Source organism: Empidonax traillii, unplaced genomic scaffold, assembly GCF_003031625.1.
Source record: "Empidonax traillii isolate 1590-97213 ecotype Southwest subspecies unplaced genomic scaffold, ASM303162v1 scaffold616:size383281, whole genome shotgun sequence".
In the NCBI taxonomy this organism is placed as follows: Eukaryota; Metazoa; Chordata; class Aves; order Passeriformes; family Tyrannidae; genus Empidonax; species Empidonax traillii.
Window position 1 is genome coordinate 104,144 of NW_020955809.1, and position 19,423 is coordinate 123,566.

Below are 19,423 nucleotides of genomic sequence, written 5' to 3' on the forward strand. Positions count from 1 at the left end.
GGATTTGCTCCCAGATTGAAGAGCTGATCCGTGGATCCGTTCTCTGCAGGTGGAGTGATCGAAGCCTTCCCGCTCTCCAGCTCCGTCACCAACCTGACGGTGGATCTGCTGATAGAGCCGACAGGGGAGATCAGCATCGTGTCCTCTGGGGACCAGCTCCACGCTGAGGGGCCCTTCAGATCCTCTGGGACCACCATCCCGCAGCGCTCCGTGGATCCAGCGCTTCTCAACTCGCTCTGCTGGAAAATTGGGGCCGCCTGCAGGTCCAAAGGGGTGCTCGGCTACCTCTCCGTTGACTTTGTGGCTTTCACACATCCCCAGACGCTGGAGCAGCAGGTGAGTAACTCCACACTGTTCCCTGAGATCATGGAATGTCAGTTCTCCTGTGGAATTCCAACCAGGAGAAAGCTCTGCCCTTTGGAACAAAGTGTATTTCCAAGCTGTGGGGAGTTTGGATGGGAGCGAGCACGTGGGTGTTGTAACAGCAACGTAACATTTGGACCTGATGCATCTCCTCTTTCACTCCTCTGAAACTTTTCTTCTACAATCTGCAGTGAGGACCCTCAGTGTAAAAGGGAACATCCCTGTATTTAAAGGCTGAGGGGGGAAATAGGTGGGTTTTGAGGAGATGGGATGGCTGTTTCTCCCACCTGTGTGGGGTGAGAGCAGGCTCTGAGCACAGGGGTTGTGTTCAAACCCAAGGAGTTACATGTGGTACCTGCTGGCTAAAGCAGTGCTGGGACAATTATAGTCCAGTTTAAGCTCAGAGAAAGCTTAAAATCAGGTTTTTGGGAACTGATACCACTGTAGGGTGACTGTGGTGAACCAGAGAATTGGAATGATTGTAGAATCCTGGAATGGTTTGGGTTGGAAGGGACCTTTAAGCTCATTTCATTCCACCTCCCCGCCACGGTGGAACCTTCCACTATCCCAGGTTGCTCCAAGTTCATCCAACCTGGCCTTGGCCCCTTCCAGGGCTGGGGCAGCCACAGCTTTTCTGTGCCAGAGCCTCACCACCTCTAGAGTGGTTTGTTGGCTCTGGAATCCAGATCCCAGTTAGATGTGTTTACACAGACACTGTAATTAGAACTGCAGATAAGCCATACTGGACAACTTGCATGGAAAGTTGCTTTGTAAAGATCAAGGGATGAACTTCCCTCACCCACAGAAGTCCAGGGAGTTGTGCCAATTGTTTCCCTCCAGCCAGGAGTTCACTGAAACCCAGGAATGCTTCCTAGATTATTCAAGTTATGACATGTCCTGGCACGAACAAGGACATCTTAAATCAGTCAGTGTTTCTTGTGGCCTCTCAGGATTCCTGTCTGCTCTGCCTTGGTTTTCTTCCCTTGTTTGCAGTTGATTCTTCCTTACTGTCTCCTATGTTTGTCAGCATCTACCACAACTTTAGCATTATTTAAGCCCAGGTTTTTAAATTTAACTGGATGTAGAGGCAATTAATGAGGCCATCTGTCTTGTGAGAGGGAGATCACACAAAGGCTTGTGTTCCTGAAAGCACTATTTTTTTGGCAAACAAGAAATCCTATTAAACTCTCAGAACATTTGCTCACTAATTTCACAAGTGCCCACTTTAATGCAGTAGCTGGAAGGCTCAGCTGCATTTCCTGGAAGTACAAGATACTTAGGAATCCTTTCAGAGTGTATTTTATGGAAAATGGGAGCAAAGGGACTCCATGGGGGATAAGGGACACAGTGGGTGTTGTCAAACACAGCTCAGTGGGAAGGCACAGCCTTGGCTGCCATGAGCACCTCAGCAGGGTCCAGGGGGCAGGGAAATGCTGTGGAGACTCCACACAATTCCCTGTTTGCCTCAGGAATCCATTCCTGTCTCAGTTAAAAGCTTCTGTGTCTTGTTCCCGAGGGAAGGGAGATGGAGACAGGCTGTTTTCAAGGGGAAGAAGTGGAGGAGGAGAATTAGGTGCATAATTTGGACTGAATCACTTCTGATTCTCACTCTCTGTTCCAAAATTGATCATTCAGAGCAAGGCCTTGACCCCTCAGGGTGAAATCCTGCCCAGTGTTGAGTGTCTGCTCAGCCCCCACCTTGTCGAGGAGCCCGTTTGATTGAGTGGGACTGATGGAATGCATGAACTTCCTCACACCCACAGCTCTGTGGGCACATCATTTGGAGGAGCAGGGTCCTGAGCCAGCTTTTCCATGGATCTGATGGCTTTTACACAGCCCCAGCCCTTGGTAGGAGTAGTGAGAGAAGGGTGGATGAACAGCTGAGGGTGGAGACATTCACTGGGTGTCTGAAGGGCTCTCCAGACAGTGGAGCATTTTCGAGGTGTTATTTTCAAACAAGAGCCACAGGGTTTTCATCAACCATCTCCCAGTCTTATATTGAGCAGGACAGAGGAGTTGCAGAGCCCTGGAAGTGAAGTTTTTGGGCAGCACCAGCCCATCCCAGCAGCTGCCACGAGATGGCAGCCGGACAAGCCAGCGCTGCTGGAATCATCCCTTCTCCTGCAGCTGTTGAAAGGCAGGACAGCAGCTCTCTCCTCAGCACCCAGCTTGCATTCACATCTTACCAGCTGACACTTTTACAGGAATCACCCACCCACCTCTTTAAAAGCAGCACGTGGGCTCTTTGCAATAACCCAAATATCAGTACCAGGCACAGAGAAAACTTAAACTGGGGGGAGAAAAGCTGTAATTTAGGAACTCCTTAAGAATTTCCTTCCCTCTTCCAGTTTAGGTGTTAAAGCTGAAGCATTTTCAGGGAAGCTGTAAGGAATTGCAGTGTAGTTGTGGCAGTGTTCACTGGAGATGCTTTGCCATGAGGTGCAGGCTCTGAGCTGTGCTCTCTGAGGAGCCTCCTTTGGAACAGGGAGCAATCCCAGCCTTCATGGTAATTCCTTGGACAAACAGCCCAGCAACTCTTGCAGGGTGTATTTCTGACTGATTTTTTTTTCCAGTGGAGGGATTTTGGAAAGTCCAAACCTGGGCTTTGCCTAGCTTGGCCTAAAACCACTCTTAAGTCAATCGAAAATCTTAATTTACTGCCTCTACCTTTGACCTGTGATTTGTGGTTTGGTAACCAAATGTCAGTTCTAGAGTTCTCAAATGAGTTCTGTTCCAGCTGAATTTCTGAACAGAAGGGTCCTGAAAATCCCCAAATTTCAGGTGAAAGCTCCTTGTGTTGTGCTAATTTTCCATGCAATCCTATCAGGATGTGACTCTGACAATCATAAATACCTCTGTGCCCTTATTGTATGTCCTCAGAAAATGAGGATGAACTCAATAATCTCTTTGTTAATCTGTAGGATTGTATCATTCTTTACTTAAACTTGACCTTTGCCCAGGCCTTCCTCCAACAGCTCCTTATTTACTGGAGGAGCTGATAATTCAGCTGGTTATTAACTGCCTGACCCTCTCAGGCATTGCTTTATGCACTGTGCAAATACATTCATGCCACAAATAAAAACCCAGCCACAAAACAACCAGAGCTCAGCCTTTTCAAGGCTTTCCAGGAGCTCTGGACACCCATTTTTATCAGTTCAGAGGAAAACCTGTTGCAAAGCTACCCATGAAAGGACAGCTCAGGCCTGGCCCAACTTCCAGCCTCGCTCAGAACTCCCAAAAACGTTGCTATTGCCTGATGGCTGTGATTATACAGAGAGCATTTGTGGCTTTAGGAACTGCAGTGAGACTGGGAAATGGTTCCATGAAAGAATTCAGGCAGCTAGTTACTAATTAGCTCTCATTTGAGCTGAGAAAGTGGGGGAAATTATCCCTAAAAATAAAGGCAGCTCCTTTGCCCAGCCCAGCCCGGTGTGTTTCCCTTGCCTGGAGCAGCACAAAGGGGATTTAAAGGGCACTTCTGGCTTTCCATGGCAAAAGGGAATCCCCTGCCAGGATAAAGCTGGAATCTTGTGCCATCTGATCCTTCTTCCTCTCTCGCCACCTCAGGGATGTTCTGGGACACGTCCAGGGCAGGAAGGGCCATGGCCACAATGTCGTGTTCTCTGACAATCCTGAGCCAGGAAAACAATCCTTGGGGGTGATCCCAGCTGGCACAGGGAAGGGACCATTTGGCTGCTTTTTTAAGTTGCAACAGGGGTGGTTTGTCCCCGGGCTCAGGGCTGGGATGGAAGGAGGGGACAGGTGGCTTCCAGCCATGTTTGCTTTCCTCCTGCTCACCTTCCCTTAAACACGCAGGATGTCTGATGATTCGTGCAGAATGTGACCATGAATGGAGCTCAGGAGCTGTTTAGAGCTCTCCTTTGTTAAGAGTAACAACAGGGGAAGGGATGGAAACCTTCCTTCATCCACCCTGGAGACCCAAGCCCTGAATTTCACAGCCAACAGCATTCTTAAGGGTGGCTGGTCTGAAATGATGAAGCCAGAGTATTGGCTGAGTGAACAGGAACCCCTCCAAGCAGTGTTTGGGCAATCTCAGGATCTGCAGCACAAAACCTGCCTCGTGAAACCTCTCTCTCCTCTCCTTTGGGCAAGCTGGGCCATCCCCTGGGGCAGGGGATCCTTCCCAGAGCAGCCAGTGGGAAGGTGCCAGTGGGCCCTGGAGCCAGGCTGGCATGCTGGGGCTTTGTGTGGATCAGTGGGAGCTGCTCCACAGGAGGAATTCCTGGCTCTCTACATCTGAAATGAAACCAGTGCCACTTGTATTTTAATTTGGATTTGTGGAGTGGCTCTTGCACAATGGACGTGCTGCCCCAGCTTAGGGTGGTTTGTCTGAGTCCCTGGGAGGGTGCAGTGAATTTATTTAGTGCTCATGGCTGGGTAGGTTTGCCAGGCTGCTGGTTTTGATGCTTTATCTGCTGTTGAATGCTCACCCCACTCCCTAAATGTTGCCAGAACACCGCTCTGGTGCTTCCCAGATGCATTTCAGTCACAGGGACATCTCTGATTAATTCTCTTATGGCCCACCTTGTCTCCTGCACCTCTGTTTGGGCATCAACAAATCCTCCAAGGTGTGAGTTCTGAGGTCAGAGCGATGCAGGTGTAGGATCAGGGTCTGGATTAGGAACACCCTTTGAGCTCAACAGTCCTCAGATATCCGAGATTTCCACGAGTCCCTGGTCCCCCCATGCAGCTCTGCCACCTCCTTCTGGGGGCCAAGTTTCACCTGAGAATCTAAAACCCAGCTCAAACAAGGTCAAAGACACACTGGCACGGACTTGTTGATAATATTTATAATAATATTTATCAAAATTAACGTGTCACTCCTATAATATGAATAGTTTATAACTTGTTGAGAAGGTTGGCACATACTGGAAAAGTACAAATCGATGGCAAAGTTCTTCCCTGTCTCACAGAAGTGATGATAAACAGTAAATTATTGATGAAAATTAAGCTTTATAATTGGGGAACATTCCCTATTACTAAGCAGAGGCAGCCATTACCACCCTATTTGCATCTGGTAGCGTTGCAGCAGGAAATATTTAAGTTGACAAATAGGATATTTAATCCAGCAACAGATCCTTGGCAGTTGGATATTAACAACTGTTACTGGGGTGATTTATTCCCCATTATCCAAAGGGCATTACCATGTGCATATGATTCCCAAATTAACTCCGGTTCTCCAAGAGGCCTTGGCTGCCTGACCCCTTAATATCCTTCTAATGATGCCATTTACCATTCAAGGGCTTAGTCAACTTGTTCACTGGGAGATTTGTTTGCAGGGGTGCACTGGAGGGCAGGTCTGGGCGTGTGGGAACATTTCCCACCGGCACAGGAGACACAAGGATTTTTTTTTTTTTTAAAGTGGGAAAAACTCCCAGGGAAAACCAAGCTCAGGTTATTGGGGCAGAGGAATCTGTGGTACTTCCTTCTGCTTCCCTCAGCCTGAAAAATCCTGCCTGAAAAATTATTTCTGGAGTTTTACAGAAGAGGGCTGCTTGTTCCCACTGGGAAGTGGTTTGGAGAATCCTGAAATCCTGGAATGGTTTGGGTGGGAAAGGACCTTAAAGCTCATCCCATTCCACTCCCTGCCACGGGCAGGGACACCTTCCAATATCCCAGATTGCTCCAGCCTGGCCTTGGACACTTCCAGGGATCCAGGGGCAGCCACAGCTTCTCTGGGCACCCTGTGCCAGGGCCTGCCCACCCTCCCAGCCAGCAATTCCTTCCCAGCACCTTTATCACTGCCAGCGCTGCAGCAGGAGGGCAGAAACAGCAACACCAAGAAAGGCAGAGATGTTCCCTCCCAGTTGCTGAGTTTTACCCTCCTCTGGAATTCACTCCAGTGCACCTCTTTGTTTTGCTCAGGTGTGGGCGACAGACCTGGACCTGTGCTACAGTGACCAGCTGGCCCTGACCCAGCTCGTGCTCTACCTGACAGATGGAAAGGTGGATTGTGGCTCCAGCCCCCTGGAAGCACCTCTTGGGTCCCAGGCAGTGAAGAGCCAGCGGGTTCAGCGTGAGGGGACAAAAACTGTAAGCAGTGAGATGTTCACAAGGCAAATCATTCATGGAAACTACCACCACTAAGTAACAATCTGTCCTAGAGGAGCTGAATTTGCTCCTCTTGGGTTTTCCAAGGTTAATAAATTAATGGGGTAACATCCCAGTAGAAATGAAAGTTTCTGGGTTTCAGGGTCCCCTGTTATTCACCCCTTGCACTAAGGAAGATTGATTTGTGGTGGTAACTCGCTTTGAAATATTTCAAGTAGCTTTCAAGTTGTAAAAAAAAAAGCAGTAATTTATATGTTGCAAAAAAAAAAAAAAAAGGGTGGAGGTGAAGCAGTGCCCTGAGTGTAGGGATAATTCAAAAGCAGTCTAGAAGAAGTCTGAGCAGTGATTTGGGATGGGCAGTTGGAGCACTGAAGTTTTGTACTTGCCTGCACAAACCTGAGGGTGGAACAATCCCATCCTGGAGTGTTCCAGGCCAGGCTGGACAGGGCTTGGAGCAACCTGGACTGGTGCAAAGTGGGATGGGATGGGATGAGTTTTAAGGTCCCTTCCAACCCAAACCATTCCAGGATCCTCCACTGCCCTGTTCTGACAGGACATTCACAGCTCCCTCTTTCCCATTCCTAGGGCAGGAGTGCAGCACCATCCCAAAAATGTCATGGAGCTGTAATTTACAGGTTAATGAGCTCCTGATCTATTGTTCTCGTCAAGCAACCACTTTTAGTTGGAGAGAAGTAAATTAGATATGATTGGTCCCAGTAGTCCAAGTTTTAGAAATGAAAAGTAATCAAGTAGCAACTTTTTTTTTAATTAAAATTCCATCAGAATTAACGTAAATTGTCATTATATCCTTTATTTTTTTCTTCTTTCCATGTTTCTGCGATTTTCATCTCCTTAAGAGTTAACTACAAGCCTGCATTCTCCCAGGAAAACAGGAAAAGAAACAAACCAAGAGACAAATGTTTTTACAGCACATGATCTGTAATGAATGATTAAGTAAAACACTTTGTGTAAAATTATGATGTTAATAATGATTCTGTCCCTTTTAATTTATTAGATATTCTCCATGCTGGTAGGGTTGATTTTGATAAAATGGAGCAGCCCCTGAGTTTGTGTGAGGGTTTTATTTTTAGAACTCCTTCTTTGAAAGAACAAATTTCCTCGATACTGCTGCTCCTGTAATTATGTACAAAACCAATCACTCATTATAGTTAGGATACATTATCTTCTAGACAGATGAGGCTAAATAAGCAACACATTAATAATTCATCCTGCAGTTCATTATGCATGTGTATGCATGCTTTGTAGCTGAAATAAGCACCTCATCAACCTGATGCCAACCCTTAAACAATAGTTCTGTGTTATTGCAGCCACATTCGAGTTTACGCTTGTTAAACTGCTACTTGGATTATTTTATCAAGCATTCATTTATTTGTGGTCCCCCACTGCAGAGAACAGATTTTGGAAGCTCCTTTTTTAAGTTAATGACTTGAGCAACGGGTGTTATTAATTCTCAGAATATTATAAACATGATTAATTTTCAGGCAGAGATGTATTAGATCAGGATTTCAGCTATGTCAACTTAAATGAGTCAGTGTCAAAACAAATATCATTGGAGAGAAAATGCTGTAAATTACTGATTCAGCACCGAGTGTCCCTGCTCCGAGGGAACTGTCCAGCAGGAAAACAACAGCAGGGAAGCCCTGGGTTAGGAGAGCAGCTCTGCTCAGTGCCTGTGACGTGTCTCAGTGCTGCTGACAGCAACAGCTCCGTGGCCTCAGCACTCCTGAGGGTTTGAACTTGGTGCAGCTCTGCCTTTATCCAAGTGGTAATGGCTTCCCACTGCCAGAGGGCAGGGAGAGATGGGACATTGGGAAGGAATCCTTCCCTGGGAGGGTGGGCAGGCCCTGGCACAGGGTGCCCAGAGAAGCTGTGGCTGCCCCTGGATCCCTGGGAGTGCCCAAGGCCAGGTTGGACAGGTTTGGAGCAGCCTGGGCTGGTGGAAGGTGTCCCTGCCCATGGCAGGGGGTGGCACTAGATGAGCTTTAAGGTCCCTTCAGCACAGCCCAGTGTGTGATTCTGTGATCTCACAGGGCTCAGTGACTACTGAAGCTGTGAAAATATCAAGATGTGGTTCATAAGGAACAATTCTGTAGGTCTGATCTGGAATACAAGGTTTGGGGGATTTAAATTTGCTGCATGAAACTGTCTGTGTTCAGTAGACACTGTGAGGAGCAGGAATTCCTCCACACTTACAGGAGTTCACTGGCAAAAAACCATTTACAGAATCACAGAATCATGGAACAGTCTGGGTTGGAAGGGACCTTAAAGCTCATCCCTTTCTACCCCCTGCCCTGGGCAGGGACACCTTTCAAGGGACACCTTGGAGCCCAGGTTGCTCCAAGCCCCATCCAACCCGGCCTGGGACACCTCCAGGGATCCAGGGGCAGCCACAGCTTCTCTGCCCAACCTGTGCCAGGGCCTGCCCATCTGAACAGGGAACAGTCCCTTCCCAATATCCCATCTGAACCTTTCCTCTTGCAGCTTGAGGCCATTCCCCCTCATCCTCCCACTCGGTTCCCTTGTGCTAAGTCACCAATTCCCCAGGGAGCTGTTGGTGTGTCTGAAGTGCCTGGAAATGAAGAATTGTGTGTTTTATCTGCAGCCTGCCCCGGGCAGCCCCCGCTGTGCAGTGGCCAGCACTCAGCTCAGGCACTCCAACCTGGCAGGGACCTCCTACAGCCTCCTCCTGCAGAGCTGCAAAGCTCGTGGCGTTGGATTTGACCTCCAGGTAGGAATGGGGGAAAATGAGAAACTGGGATATTTGTTCTGCAGAACTTCTATAGGAAATTCTCCTGGGGTACAACCACTCAGAGCCACGGAAATCACAGGGTGGTTAAGGTTGGAAATGACCTTTAGGGTCACCAAGTCCAACCATCAACCCAACACCACCACGTTCAGCACTAAATCATGTCCTCACATGCCACAGCCACAGGTTTTTTAGCACTTCCAGGGTTGGTGGCTCCATCACTTCCCACTGGGCAGCCTGTTCTAGTTCTTCACAACCCTTTCCATGAAAAATTCTTTCCTGATTATCAGATCTAAATCTGAGATCTGACATTTCCACGTTGCCACTGTCAGGCTCACGATGACCCAGAGCTGAAGGTTAATCAGAGTTTGTGTCCCAGGGATATCTGAGGTGAAGGACAGGCTTTAAGAACAAGGAAATAAACACATTTTCTGGGTCCTTGAACTGAAGTGTGTGTAAGGCTCGTAGGGCTTAACCTGCCTGTTGAGATAAAAATAAGGAGATAATTTTTAAGATACTTTTGACCGCCTTTAGTGCTTAGGAATGAAAGTGCTTGCTGTTGAATAGACTCTGCTGTATTTATTGTATAAATTAGAGCAATAATCCCTTCCACACAATTCCAAACTAACCCTTCTCAGCTCGGTATATACCCAATGCCCCTGTGTAACACATTTATTACAGTTACCACTATTTTAGGAATAAATAAAGCAGCTTTTTTTTATTTAACAGGAGAAACAGGGGACAGTTTTTATCCTGTACGAAGACCAGAAGCGACACAGACTGGGAATGATGTGAGTAAGGACTGTCCCTTCCCCAGGGGGACAAACAGCTGGAGGGGAAGGAACAACCATTGGTTTGGGGTCACCAAGTGTCACCTCCTGCTCAGAGAAGTGTAGGATCGGCCCTTGGGGGAGCTGGAGTTCCATGAGGCAAAGAGGGTGAAGTTTGGGGCCTTTCTGTGTTGATTTCATCAAGTGCTGAGGGGCACTCAGGGAAGTTTGGAATTCTTTAGACACGTGGATCTCTCCCAAGAGGTCTAAGAAAGCGTGATCTGTAAAATTCTGCTGTGACTGGCTGCAAACCCCTCCTCAGAGGGAATTCCTGCCAAAATGGGGCTGTTGGAGTGTTTGAAGGATGTTCGAGTGAGTGAGGGGCTGAAGGGTCCTGCTCTCAGCCTGCTTTGTATTCCTCTGATGCTGGAGCTGCTCCATTAATGACCTGGAGAACAAAAACAGCTTCCTCGAGTGCTGGATGTGCCTTGCAAGGATCGTGGAGGGCGGGAACAGAATTCCAAATGATCTCAGCAAATTGAAGGAACAACCTGTGAGATGTAGAATTAGATTTGGTCGGAAACAGGTGCAAGAAATTACAGTTAGAGAGGAAGAATGAACATGAGGAGCAAGGAGATTTTCAGGATCTGAGAGTCAAACTGCCTGCAGGCCACAGAGTCAGGATCTTATGGAAAAAGGTAAACTGGATATCCTGGGAGATGCTGGAAGTTATCCTTCCCTTCTGCTGAGAGGCAGGCAGTGAAAATGTTGAGAGTTCCAGAGAATGTGACTGATAAGGAAAGGCTGAAGGAGGAGGAAGAGGCAGAAGTGGGATCTGCCAGTGATCTCCAAGCCTCTGCAGGAAGGAAAAATGTGGTGTCCACATCTAAGTGTTCCAGAGAGCCCTCCCAACAGCTGCTGCTGGAAGGTGAGCTCTTTCCTTCCCTCCCAGATCCCAGCTATGGAGCCTCTTCCCTCCTGTCCTGGTACTTCAGAGTCTCCAGGAGCTGATTCAGCTCAGTAACTCAGCAGAAAAGCCTTTTTTCTTGGGCATAGCAATGCCTCTCGCATCACCAGCTTGAGCTGGCAGTTACTGATGTATTACCAGAGTACTCACAAGTGTCTCTGCCCTGCACCCTGAGCCCAGATTGGTCTGATTTTCAGTGCAACGTCATGGTCTTAATTTGGAAGTATTTTCAGGAATTTAAGTTAGGGTTTATAAAACTCCTAATACCTGACACATCTCTGAGAATGATCCATTTTATTACAGCAGAGATTTGTTGTCGCTTCCAGGGAATGAGGTGCTTTAATTCCCCAGGGTAATTCCCTGTTCCATAAGGTCTGTGGGTACCACTGGGGAACCAAACCCTCAAAACCTGCAGCAATCTGAGAAATGCTGACACTGCTGCCCTTTCGCCAGTTCTAGGCTGGAGCAACAGTTCTTCTTAACTATTGGGGGTGTTTAAGATGTTTTGCTCTCTCAGTCCTAGCTCAACAGCAGCCTTTTATTTGGAGAAGCCGAAACCTCTCTGCCCACTTCTGCTAAGTTGATTAATAAAAATTATTTATGACACAAATCCTTGCTGTCGACAAGTTAAAATGGAGCCTCATCTTTCATATCTCCCTGAAGATTGCCACCTTGTGAGATTGAAAATCCTCATTAAATTCCAGCACCAGGCAGGCACAAATGAGAGGGCGATTGTTTTTAAGCATGTGAGGGGAATCATTGGGAAACTCATTTGTTTGGATATCATTAACAGAACAATCGGAGAGGATCTCCAGGGGGTCCTCCTGACCTTTGCTCGCAATCTCTTCATCATCCATCAAGAAATATCAGCACCTAATATGCAAGGCGAGACCAATTTTAAGGTGAGGTGTTAATTAACTAACGATCCCGGGTAATTTCTGTACAGGGCCTGCAAATACCTCATGCTGGATCATAAACAAGTGCTAAACCATTCCCTTTTCATCGTGGGTGCCGGGTGTTTTACAGTGTCTGGGTCACTGTAGGCAGCCTCCCACCGAACCCGTTAGTTAAATTTAAGTTTGAAACTTTTGCTTTGAAAAGAGACAAACTCCAGCAGGAAACTATTTGTAATCTAATGCTCCCCAGCGTCCTTTGGAAGAGCAAAGGAGCTGTTGGCACTGCCTCACACACTTCTGTCACAATTGCCTGCCTGATTTTCAAGGGACACCAACCATCAAGGTAAGAATCCGAAATTAGAAACAAACTTCCCAGTTGATAACAGCTCCTCGGATTATTAACACTGATTTCTTTTCAGCAGCAGCCACCACGTATACCCAACCCATCAGTTCCCATCCCTCCGTTTCCCAAGTGGGTTCTGTTCCCGGTTTTCCCTGCTCTTTGTGCTGCTCCTCGTGCTGTTGGAGGCTGCAGGGTGGAGGGGGAAGGAGGACAAAGCCCAGGGGCTGCTCCCCCCCGGCTGTGCCCCCTGTCCCCCAGAGGGGCCAGGGAAGCGCTAATGAATCCAACCCCGTGCCCTGGAACGCCGCTCCTCACAATGCAGCTGCTCCATTCCTCGGCATTGCTGAGCTTCCCACGGGCGCTGCTTCTGCTGAGCTGCATCACCTTTCACTCCTCACAAAGTTTCTAAGATCCGGTGTTTTGTGAAAGGTTGAGGCGAGCGGTGCTAGAGACTGGTATCTTCAATCACATCATCATAATTTCTATCAGCCTCCCCACTCTGCCCAGACTTTCCTCTGACAAGCAGAGTGTGAAGTGACAGATTTTAGGGAAGACATAATTATATTTCACAACGTTACAGAATAAACAACAGCAAAAAAATCCCTTTTTTCAATGTGAGAGAGTGAAAAGAAGCCACCGAAGAAAAATATAAAAGGGAACTTTTCTGCATTGTGAGCTAACATATGTGAAATAAAACACCTGTTAGTTAATTAGAAGCACAATTTGTATTTTTATTTACCTGAGCTTTGTACATATTTACTAATAATTCCCCCAACTGTCCCCAAAGTAACAGTAAATTTAATTGGTGCATCCTGTCCTGTGTAAGTCTCTTTACCTGTTCCAGGCAGGCACTGCCAGCTGGGGCTGCTGGATTTCATTATAATGCCCATTAAATAACTTGTATTCCTTGAATCTCTTGCAGATGGCAATTCAAGATATTGAAGCAATTCTAGGAGTTACAGCAGAAAACAAACTGAAATTGGAAGAAGAGCAACCTTGGGAAGCAGATGCTCTGAAAGAATAGTTAACAGAAAGTGTTTTAAGTGCCTGATTCCTTATGCCTCTGGAGGTGCTTCCTCATCTGTAAGAACAGGTTTGGTTTTTTCCTCCTGTGTTGGTGTGTGAAGCAACATTAACTGAGAGAGAACATCTCCATCATTTCTGGGTGTGGTGTTTGGAATATCCCTTCTTTCCCAAAAAAAAAAAAAAAAAACCACAAACCCTGTTGAAGAGCAGGGGGTGATCCTGATGCTCCTCTTGTTGGTGTTGCTGAAGTTCAGTGTCTTGTTTTAAAACCTTATTAATGGGGTCACAACTGTCACTAATCAGAGCAGATCAGACTCCACTGAGAAGAGCCCTGAGACCCCACATTCCCTTTCCAACAGACTGTGATCTGAAACCCAGATTCCTGGCAGGAAAACAGGGCCAGTGTTGGACCTGTGGGAGCGAGTGCAGAGGAGGCACCGAGAGGATCCGATGCCATCCCTACCAGCAGCTCTGCTGGGAGGAAAGGCTGAGACAACTGGGAGTGTTCACCTGGGAAAACTCTGGGGAGACCTAATTGGGGCCTGCCAGGACCTGGAGGAGCTACAGGAAAGATGGAGAGAGACCATTTACAAGGGTGACAGGACACAGGGAATGGCTTCCCACTGCCAGTCATTCCATGACTTTTGCAGGTCTCTCCATCAGGTAGATTTTGTTATATCAGATATTTTTTGTCGCAGTTGCTGTGCGCTGTATCAAGGCCAACAGTTACATTTCTAAAATTATCTTCAGTGTCCCAAGAGAGAACACATTCTGAATTTTATTGTAGAATCTTCTTTTATTATAGCATCTTCTCCGTGGGATGGAGACTATTATCCCAAGCATGGCAAGTGTCTTTGGGATTACTTCCCAAAAACCTCGGGGAACACCAGGTTTAAGGCAAACACTGAATGTGACCAAGATCAGTGCCCAGTTTTTCCAGTGCTGACTCGTTGATCCCTGAGCATCCCACATTATCTTTTGTGTAGCCTTTCTCTCTTCCACTTTGGTCACAGAATTAATTAATTGCAGATGAGAACATTTGCATAAATGCTGATCCCTGCTTCGAACAAAAATCCAAGGGAGTATTTTTGTTTAATTCCTGGGTTTATTCCTTTTTAATTCATAATCTCAGTCTAGTCTTGGATTTGGATGTAGCAGAGCCCACACAGATTTTTCGGAGGTGGAACTGAGCTGGACTCTGAAGGGTTAAGGAAAAGCAAGCCTTGATCCAAGCCAGAACAACATAAGGTCTGAGAGGCTCATTAGTTCACTGGCACTTAATAGACTGCAGTGTCCTGGGAGGAAATGAAACCTGCACTTCCTTCTGGCTTTGTTCTGCCCTGACAAAAGAAAACTGTACCTGTTTTTGCAGGAAACAAGTGACCTGAAAGTTCCCGTGGTGAGAGAGATTTCTCAGCGTGTGCAAAGTGTGAAATGTATTTGGAGGGGGGGAAAAAAAAAAGTTTTTAATTACTATTAACACTTCTGAGCCTTGAGCTGAGGGAAGGATTGAAACTGCTTGACAGTCTCTCACATTCCTCTCCCGTGCTGTTGGTGCCAAAAATTTAGGGGCTTTAGGAATACAGCAGATAGAAAATGAAATTAAAATCTTAAAAAAAAAAAAAAAAAAAAAGGTGATGTCCACAGCTGGAAATGAAGGTGTTCAGCTGACAGCACTTTGTGGATTTTGTGTTTGCAGAATTGATGTGCTGTGTGTAGAGAGGTCGTTTTTCTGGGAGAGCATCACCTGGAGTTGATGACATTGGAAACTGGGGCTCCTGTTTTAGGTAGTTGGGTTTACAGCCCTGGATAAAAGATAAAACTAAAACATTCAGCCACGTTTCTACATTTAGAATGACAACTCTTGAGCACAGAGCAAAAATGCAGCTCTTCAGCACATCCACCTCACTGAAAATCAGGAGAATTTCCCACCTTCCATCCAGGTTAAGGTAACAAATCCCTGGATTTTTAGGACTAACCTGGTCCTCAGCATTTCACAGTGCTCAGTTGACATCAGTTGAAGTAACATCAGATTAACAGTGGGATGCTGTAGATCTATGTCTGGATTCCTCTGTATGTCACTAGAGACTGCAAATTTTGTTACAGCACTTAAGATTTAGGAACTGCAATCAGTGACAGCCTCAATAAATGTAATTTAATATATTGTGGCCACAAAATAATTCTTAAGCTGCAGCACCTTAGTTCAGCTGTATGACACTCAGTACCACACTCCAGCTTTTCTAAGCTCACTGTTGCCACTAATAGATAAATATATATAAATAATGATATTAAAGCTAACTATATGCTCCATTAATTATAGGAAGGTGAACTTGAGTCAAATTTGTTGCTGGCAATGATGAATAATTACTGGTTCTCCACTCATGTAGTACATTACAGTAAATAAACGGGGCACGTTGTTGGGCAGTAATTGATTAATTAGCAGGTTCATACCAGATAGCTCCGTGGTTTAAGATTGCTGAGTTTGAGATATTGCTTGCAATTATTGAAAGGAAAAACCTGTTTCCATTTCTCAGGGTTTTTTTGGTTGTTTGGTTGGGGGTTTTTTGGTTGTTTGTTTGTTTGTGGTTTTTTTGCTTAAATACAGTGTTTAATGGTTCAAAACCTTGGCTTTTATTTAGAAAAACGGAATATGGGAATATTTCTCTTTGAGGTGTCTGACACTTGAACAGTTTTTAGTGTGGTATCGTTGTGGAGCGTGGTTTTAAAGTATTTCTCTTTGAAGGGCCCTGACATTTGAAAGAAGGATTTTTTTTTTTAGGGCTGTGTGACTGTTTATTTTCACTACATAAAATCAACACAGCCGAATACAGTTTCTCCTGAGCGCAGGTGAATCTGGTCCGTGCTGCAGGTGCAAGAGAGGTGGTTCTGGCACCACGTCAGTGTCACCAAAACCCCTTTAAGAATGTAATTGTCCTTTTTTTTTTTTTTTTGTGATGTTCTCACTGGTCCCTCGGTCCGGGTGGGGCTCAGGGTGACCCTCGCCCATCAGGTGGGGCAGTGTGTCTGTCACAGAATCAGGGAATCACCGAGGCTGGAAAAGCCCTCCCAGCCCATGGATCCCCCCTGTGCCCCATCCCCACCTTGTCCCCCAGCCCAGAGCACTGAGTGCCACAGCCAGTCCTTCCCTGGACACCTCCAGGGCTGGGCACTCCAAACCTCCCTGGGCAGCCCCTGCCAAGGCCTCACCACCCTTTCCAGGGAGAAATTCCTGCCGATGTCCCACCTGCCCCTTCCCTGGCACAGCCTGAGGCCGTTCCCTCTCCTCCTGTCCCTGTTCCCTGGGAGCAGAGCCCGACCCCCCCCGGCTCCCCCCTCCTGTTAGGGAGTTGTGGAGAGCCAGAAGGTCCCCCCTGAGCCTCCATTCTGATCTCCCTCAGTCTGATCTCCCTCAGCCGCTCCCGGTGTGTCCGCGGTGCCGCGGCCCGGCCGTGCCCTCCCCCCGGCGCAGGCGCGGCTGTTCGGGGCGGCCGTGCCGGGTCCCCGCGGGATGCGGGCGGTGCGGAGGCTGCATGAGGCGGCCGTGGCGCTGCTGCTGTGGCGGGGCCCGGGCCCGGCCCGGCCCGCGGCCTCGGAGGTGCTGAGCCAGCACCTGCGGCAGCGCCGCCTGCCCCACTGGACCTCCTTCTGCGTCAAGTACAGCGCGGTGCGCAACGACCAGTTCGGGCTCTCGCACTTCAACTGGCCCGTGGACGGCGCCAACTACCTGGTGCTGCGGACCGGCTGCTTCCCCTTCATCAAGTACCACTGCTCGCGGGCCGCGCCGCAGGACCTGGCGCTGCAGAACGCCTTCTTCACCGCGCTCAAGGTGCTCAACGCCGGTGAGTGCGGCCCGGCTGGGCCCGCGGGGAGGGATCGGGCACGGCCTGAGGGGGAAAGGCGCCCGCGGGGAGGGGGGGCCGGGACGGTGGCGCCGAGCGGGGAGCTCCGGCCCTTCTCCCTCTCCTCCCTGTCCCCGTCACCTTGTCTCCCTTTTCTCCGCCTCCCTGTCTTCTCTCCCCTTGTCCCCTCTCTTTGCTCTTCTCCCCTGCATTTCATTCTGCAGCCCTCTCCTCGTCCCTTGCTCCCTCTGTCCTTCTCTCCCTTCTCCGCGTCCCTTATTCCTCTCTCCTTGTCCCCTTCCCCTTATCCCCTTCTCCATGTCCCTTTTCCTCTCTTTCCCCGTCCCTCTCGCCTTCTCCCCGTCCCCCCTTTGTCCCCCTGCTTGTCCCGGAGGGGGCTCCGGGAGTTCAGAGAGACCCCCGGGAGGAGGCCGAGCTGTCAATCGATCCTGGGGGAGCTGTGACCGAGTTCGCGTTTCTCTGGCCCCTTGTGACAGCGGCGAATCCAACGCGCCAGCGCTTGGGGTTTAAACGGCTCTCACCTTCAGTAATGGAGCGTTTTCCAGCTGAAAATCTGGTGCTGCGGGTGAAGGTCTGTCCTCTGAGTGAATGTATCAGCTGAAGGCAAACTCTGGTTCTGGGCTGGTCTCTGCCTCTTCCGCACCGGCAGTGTCTGCTTTGATCCTCATGTGCTGCTGGAATATAAATCCTCATAATCAAAATGCTCCATCAGCACCTCATCGTTAATATAAAAGTAGCTATAAATAAGTTTTGAGACACATTCATTCAAAACTTTGTCTCTCAATGTAATGCTTGTAAATGCTGGCAGTGACAGTGGCATAACATTTTGTAAGTTCGTTGTTTTTCATATTTAATTTTTAAAAATCTCCTTCACAAGTCACCAGTGACTTTTTTCTGAGGCATGTCTGCTGGTCTTAATTTCCTGATCTTTCCAGACTGATCTGGTGAGAAAATACAGTCACAGGAACTGATTTTGTAATAACAACTTTAAATTTGGGGGTTTTTTTTCCTCCATCCAGTCAGACCTTTTATCTTTCTCACAGCTCCCTGCGTGTAGATTTAAATTATGGCAAACCATGATTAAAAAATCACCTCACCTCCCTCACAATCTTGCTTAAGCATTTGGATAAGTTCAAGCACGTTCAATTTGGTGTTTCTGAACCTTCCTGAACTCAGGGCCTAAGCCCATCTCCATTTTTTCCTCTGTAAAAAATAAAATATTGTCTGTAATAGATGGGTAACTTGGCAGTGCTAAAAAATGTGTCACTTTTTGAGTATAAACCTTTCTGCCCGTTGCAGTTCTCTTGGGGTTGGGTCTGATTTCCCAAGAGCATGTGTGTGTGTGTATATATATATATATATATATATAACTGGTAGAAATCAGGCTGTATGCATGACCATGTTTCACTAATTCCATATCATTATCCTCCCATTTTGTTTTCTAATAATTCCTGTGTATTCCTGCTTTTCTTTAGCTGTTTCCTGACTCCTGTGTGCTCAATACACAGCAAGGGTGTTTTGTCCTGAGAGCTGCATTTGAGTAAAGGCAAAATTACAAAGCAGCTTTTCCAGGGCCGCTTTCCCTCCCGTTTCATTTCGGAGTCGTCATTTACTGTTAATTTGCAGTTTGATTTTCCCTGCCTCGCTCTCTTTGTGTGTAACATGTTTTTGTCTTTCCCTAGGCATCCCAACTTTACTGTATGGAATTGGCTCCTGGTTCTTTGCCAGCGTCACAGAGACTGTTCAAACGAGCCATGGCCCAGTTACTGTTTATTTCCTAAATAAAGAAGATGAAGGAGCCATGTACTGAACTCAGGCCTTCAAGTCCCTGTTGTTTGGTGATTTCTGCTGCGAATATTTGCTCCCTTTGACTAAAAAGAACCGAAGGAAACTGTTACTTTCTTACAGTGCATCCCCATTTTTAATGTGCTGCTTCAAGAAGCTTCCTGGACTTTTTGGTCACGAGAGATTTATTTCTGCAGAGGTCAGTAAAGTTGCAGAGGTAGAAGCTTTGGGGGAAGAATTAATATTTCTGAGGGTGTTTATGGCAGTCACTGACTGGTACTCCTGGACAAAGTTTTGATAATTTAAGATCATTTAGCAGATTAGAGAACTGAACTGTAGCCTGTGAACAAGTAAATGTGAACATGAACACACTGACGTTTTCAGAATGTCTCTGAAAAGATGAAACTGCTCAGGTTTACACTCTGACAGGATGTTTTGTTGTCATAGTTGCAAATATGTCTGAATGAATTTGTGGCACTGACTTTACAATCACCTGGAAGAGCCTTTGGGAAAAAAATACCCTCCTGAAAATTTAAAAATGGCTGTATCACATTTCTTTAAATGATATTTCAAT

At 47.3% G+C, this 19,423-nt stretch overlaps 2 protein-coding genes across 3 annotated transcripts in view; both read left to right on the forward strand.

The window, feature by feature from the left end:
* Nucleotides 1-13,373, forward strand: part of IQCH (IQ motif containing H) — a 46,008-nt gene extending 32,635 nt beyond the window's left edge. The window contains exons 17-22 of the mRNA XM_027898697.1: nt 50-336; nt 6,250-6,417; nt 9,059-9,184; nt 9,932-9,993; nt 11,733-11,841; nt 13,101-13,373. Coding sequence (XP_027754498.1) covers nt 50-336; nt 6,250-6,417; nt 9,059-9,184; nt 9,932-9,993; nt 11,733-11,841; nt 13,101-13,202 — 854 coding nt within the window. The 3' untranslated portion in view covers nt 13,203-13,373. The remainder of the gene's footprint in view (nt 1-49; nt 337-6,249; nt 6,418-9,058; nt 9,185-9,931; nt 9,994-11,732; nt 11,842-13,100) is intronic.
* Nucleotides 13,374-16,696: 3,323 nt separating this feature from the next.
* CUNH15orf61 (chromosome unknown C15orf61 homolog) lies at nt 16,697-19,200 on the forward strand. 2 transcript variants are annotated; one of them, XM_027898695.1, is made up of 2 exons: nt 16,697-17,043; nt 18,747-19,200. In XM_027898695.1, the coding sequence occupies exons 1-2, from the start codon at nt 16,713-16,715 to the stop codon at nt 18,872-18,874; spliced, it is 459 nt and encodes a 152-aa protein (XP_027754496.1). In that variant the 5' UTR covers nt 16,697-16,712; the 3' UTR covers nt 18,875-19,200. The 2 variants fall into 2 exon arrangements, with proteins under 2 accessions (XP_027754496.1, XP_027754497.1); XM_027898696.1 differs by having other exon boundaries at nt 16,697-17,030; nt 18,747-18,855.
* Nucleotides 19,201-19,423: the final 223 nt, after the last annotated feature.

Coding starts and splice junctions, on each gene's coding strand:
- CUNH15orf61 (XM_027898695.1), top strand. CDS start 16,713: ATGCGGGCGGTGCGGAGGCTGCATGAGGCGGCCGTGGCGCTGCTGCTG. Junction 17,044..18,746: donor GCTCAAGGTGCTCAACGCCG/GTGAGTGCGGCC, acceptor GTCTTTCCCTAG/GCATCCCAACTTTACTGTAT.